This window comes from Nicotiana tabacum, chromosome 12 (assembly GCF_000715075.1).
Source record: "Nicotiana tabacum cultivar K326 chromosome 12, ASM71507v2, whole genome shotgun sequence".
Lineage (NCBI taxonomy): Eukaryota > Viridiplantae > Streptophyta > Magnoliopsida > Solanales > Solanaceae > Nicotiana > Nicotiana tabacum.
This window is the reverse complement of record NC_134091.1, coordinates 93741745-93746568: the sequence shown is the minus strand read 5'-3', so window position 1 is coordinate 93746568 and position 4824 is coordinate 93741745. Positions and strand designations below refer to the sequence as shown.

Sequence of the window (4824 nt, the reverse complement as noted above, 5' to 3'; positions counted from 1 at the left end):
AAGATTTGATTATCGTTTCAGATGTAACCTGACTTTGAGTTTGGAAGGTATTGTTGAACTTTCAGTTGATGTCAAAGGGGAAGAAACAGACTTGTACAGCTGGTGGACAAGCATGGGCTTATGACGGTCTACAAAATGTGTGGTAGTTGCACCCAGTGCAGCGTCGTTAGAAGATGTCGACATGGAATTCCACAGGCGGGTTATCTCCTGTGAAAAGGTTAGCGGTTGTGTGATTTTGATGAAATTTCTACAAAGAGTTCTACTTACTACCCGACATAAGGTCGAATGAGCGATTGTAGATGATAATTCGGAATGTTCATGAAAATTTTAACAAGAGACTACAACAAATTTGAGGGGTTGACAGTGCAAGATCATGGTAATTGAGAAGGAGGAATATTTGTGGGTTCTAGGTTTATGTGATTGTAGCTTAGAACTAAGTGGGGGAGCCCACCATCTACGATTGGATCGCGTGGTTATCTTGTTTTGCAGCTTATGGTTATCGGTGCATTGGTGGATTATTTATGACTAAGAAAAGGAAACATCAGGGGTGATTCGAGCAAAGGATTTGATGAATGTGTGCTATATTTCGCCTTATCGATTCATGCGCAGATTTTGGGGAGGCTCAGAGTTTATGCTTCTGGTAGATGTGATGTACAAGGAAAATAATTCATCTGGTTGCTTCTTTGGGAGTGTTCATGTGCTGACAGCGCACTAGAGTTTGTTTGATATACGTTATATAGGGAAGTATATTACATTCTCCCCTCACAAGTGGTTCACAGTGAGGAACCAAAATTTCTTCTTATTATTACTGATGTGCGGTGTATATTTTGATTAACACCACAACACAGAAAGGTGGATTTTCAAAGTTGAGAAAGCATGTTAGTTTATCTAACATGAGGGGGAGACATGATAAATATTTGAGAATAAATTACATAGAATAAATTATCATTTGTACATCAAGATTCTCGAATAAGATAATATGAACTTGAAGTTCATAAAAAGATAATTTATCTGCAATATATTGCAAAGCATGCCAGACGCATTTGCTGACCAAAAGAAAGTAACTATATTCTCACTACAAATGCTCCTATTAGAATAAGTCCTAGAAGGACAAAGTCTATGGTACACATAAAGTATATAGACAAATTGGTTTCAAATAAAATTCTTGATAAAGAAGATGAGCAAATGATCAAAATGATCATAATAAAGAGGCGAGTGATCTAGAAGATCACATGACATAATTCTTAATAAAATCTTAGGAAAGGTTCAGGTACCTAAAAATATGAATGAAGAGATCTTTATGTTATGTCTTTATGAAAAACTGTTGGAATCGATATAAAATGTTCGTCGACGATATCTATGATAATGCTAAGTATAGATGGGGATCTTAAGTCTGTCGAATAAAGACACAAAAATATTGGCCAAATGAAAGAGACACAATTTGAATAGAATTTGTTTCATACGAAAGACATATAGTTTTGGACTTGCAGTTCAAACACTTGAAAGTATAAAGTCAATGGTGTGTGCAATCACTTTTATCTATCTTAGATGTCTAGCATGACATGAAAACTTGATATGCATCTAAAGTCTATTTAAATGGCTTATATGACTGAACTTATATGACAATCCCTAAAGGATTCAAATCGCTTAAAGCATATACAATTCTTGATTCTAAAGTACCATATCCTAAGTGCAATTTATGTACATATGTATATTGCTATAACTATAAGCATGATAATGTGATAGCGGAAATTTTTTGCCTCTATGGAGATATTGAAAAAGTCATTCCACGATATTATATATCTATCAAGAATGATAATTTCACGGTGCAACATATTCATACAAGTGAATATGACTGATTTGTTTATCGAATCTCTACCAACGATCTTTTGAAGATGGTGCACAAGATTGGAATGCAAAGGCTTAAAGATGTGAATTGATGCTCTCATCATGGAGAGTTAATACGTGTTGTACTTTTTTCCCCTTACAAGGTTTTGTCTCACTAGGTTTTCCTAGCAAAGTTCTTAACGAGGCAACCAGAAGGCGTATTATTAAACATGTATACTCTTTTTCCTTAACTAGAATTTTTTTCCTACTGAGTTTTATTTTAGTTAAGGTTTTAACGAGTCACATTACCTATAGAATGGACATTCAAGAGGGAGTGTTATAAATATAATTATATTTAAGGTAAATGTCTATATTTTAAAGAAATTTTAGGGTTTGTTACTTTGTGGCTAAGTCACTTTTTTCCTATTAATAGAGGAATTCTATTCCATTATAAATCATCTCAAATCAATAAATATTATCTCTCTACTTTTCTATGCAATACTCTTTTCTTTTATTATTTTATAACATTTTCTCTTTATTACAATAACACGTGAGTCACATTGATAGGGATAGTAGCTACTTGGTTGGTGCTGTAATCACCTACGACCACAAAAATAACCAGACATAATACAAAACAAGAAATCCTCATAACTGTTGAAAATGACACCATCTATACATAACAAAAGGAATCATTATCAACCACCTAATTAATATGTTCTCATAGTCTAACCCCCATTAATGTCTAATCTTATCTAGCTAAACCCCACTTTACATCACAGATATTTTTAATTAAGAAAACGAATCAAATCCAATCCTTATTCAAGCCACACTAATTATGCTATCCCCACTAGTATTGCCATTGAACCCACTTGACATTGCCTGGAAACCCGATGAATGTCTCGCCGGAGGCGATTTTTCGTCCGATGACGACGTCGATGTGGACAGCTTGAGTGATAAAGGAGATGATTCTTGGTCATATGTCTTGTTTAAATTGAGATTTTCCATTTTTGATGAGGGAGGGACAGGGAGAAATGGTATTGACCTAATGGGCTTCACGGATTTGTTCAGTCCTATCATTAAGTTATTTGTCGAGCTTTCACAGTTTCCAGATAACTTTGCCTGCTCGAATGCTGACATTGGAAACTTTTCTATGGTGTTTTGATTCATTTGCTTATCTTCCAATTTAGCAACAGTTTGAACCTGCAAAAGAAAGAAGAAAATTTTGGAATCCAAGAACCACAACTTGTATGTCTATAAACGACTTAGTACTTCGCGTACAATTGGTTCAGTTGAACCTATTGCTTTTTTATTCTTCAGACCATATTAAAATGTAACAAATTGATGAAGGAATTCTCAAGGCTTACAGTATGAGTGGTGATGTCAAAAAGACTAGAGCGGCGGCGTCGGCGGTTATTCGTGTTATTTCGGCGGAGAAAGTACTTCTGAGCATGACTGGCCACCTGAGTAGGGGTCCTTGTCTTGACAAAGTTTCTTGAAATTCCTCTCCAATCACCTTTCCCTACTTTCTGCAATCCTAATAAAAATAGTTTGTGCTCTTCCTCTGTCCATGGAACTCCTATATAATAAGCACCATCCATTTAATTAATCCAAAGAGATAAACATGAATCCAAGATTTTAATAACATAGGCAGATTCAGAATTTTAAAATCATGGATGCACAATCTAGTATCTATACATACATACATATCTTTGAAAACAGATTCAGAATTCTAGTATGTAAAATGGGTAAGGTATATATAGACCTCGTTTACGTTCACGGCTCCTAGCAGAAGGATGAACAACGTCATCAGAAGCATAGCCGGCGGCGACGTTGGAATCTTGTTGTTGCTGTTCAAATAGAACAAGGTTGTTCATGCTAGCACTTTTCCTAAAACAAGTTCCACCTTCTATCACTCTAACACCAAAGAGCATGAACCCTTTGCTTTGAAGTTCATGCTCTTTGTTTCCGCAATCGTTAGACATTACTATGTGTTTTTGAGAAAAAATGAAGGATTATTTATTTTGTGCAGACCATATGAAAGGGAGGAAATGAGGAAAAAAGGAATGGGAAATTTGCTTATTACAACACAATGTTGCTATTCCTAGCTAGTTTTAAGGTTGATGATAGGGGGTAAGGGGCTCAGTTGGATTTTTATTGGCTGGTTTAATTTAGTGATTATTGACAGTGACTGCTAGAAAAGTCAATTTTTTTTAGTAGGTTGTAATGTACCTGGTGCAGCGCTGCTTCACGGATGCAACTTTTATCCCCCTCCCCCCACCCCCCACCCCTTTTTTTTAAATGGAGGAGAGAAAGGAAGAAGAGGTGAAACTATCTGCCAGATTTGAATCATGTATCTCAATATTACAGGACGAAACTGTAACCATTAAACTGCAACTCCAAACAAAATTAACTCGAACATTTACAAAATATAATTATCTTTTATTATTGATAAATTTATTTCTTTATTGTTATATTAATTTTTAATAACTCGATTTCTTCCTCTAATCAATATAACTAAAATAGTTTTTTGTCAATCTTATTTTACTTTTTTACTTAAATATTTCTCTATTCATTAGTTGGTAACGCAACTATATCTAATAATCTAACTTATTATTTATTTTTCTTACATAAATTATACTCTCTCCATCCCAATTTATATAAAAGTGTTTGACTAGACATGAATTTTATGAAATAAAGGAAGACTTTTAAAACTTGTAATCTTAAATAAATCATAAAAATTTTTGGGCTAGAAATCATCTGATAAATGATAAAAAGAAAAATCTAAAGTTGAATTGTTACCAAATATAGAAAGGGATTTACTAAAAAAAAAAGGAGTCACTTATGTTTTCTGGGTTCTCCCATTTCAGTTGTGATGCAATCAACGTTAAATTCATTTAATTTTCTGTATTTTATAAAACTAAGTTCTCATTTTTTTTAATTCTACATCCTCACTTGTCTAATTTTTTTAAAAACGATGTTCATTATATATATATATAT

At 33.8% G+C, this 4824-nt stretch overlaps 1 protein-coding gene across 1 annotated transcript; it reads right to left on the bottom strand.

The window, feature by feature from the left end:
- Positions 1 to 2452: 2452 nt before the first annotated feature.
- Positions 2453 to 3927, bottom strand: LOC107758920 (transcription factor MYB1R1). Its single transcript, XM_016576768.2, has 3 exons — positions 3590 to 3927; positions 3192 to 3403; positions 2453 to 3027 (listed from the first exon to the last, which is right to left on the bottom strand). The coding sequence occupies exons 1-3, from the start codon at positions 3807 to 3809 to the stop codon at positions 2647 to 2649; spliced, it is 813 nt and encodes a 270-aa protein (XP_016432254.1). The 5' UTR covers positions 3810 to 3927; the 3' UTR covers positions 2453 to 2646.
- Between the last annotated feature and the right edge of the window lie 897 nt (positions 3928 to 4824).

What these genes read in the sequence shown, in the direction of transcription:
- LOC107758920 (XM_016576768.2), bottom strand. Translation starts at nt 3,809, where the DNA reads ATGTCTAACGATTGCGGAAACAAAGAGCATGAACTTCAAAGCAAAGGG. An exon ending in GAGCCGTGAACGTAAACGAG is followed by an intron (nt 3,404 to 3,589) that starts GTCTATATATAC and finishes CTTATTATATAG; the next exon opens with GAGTTCCATGGACAGAGGAA. An exon ending in TTGACATCACCACTCATACT is followed by an intron (nt 3,028 to 3,191) that starts GTAAGCCTTGAG and finishes TTTCTTTTGCAG; the next exon opens with GTTCAAACTGTTGCTAAATT.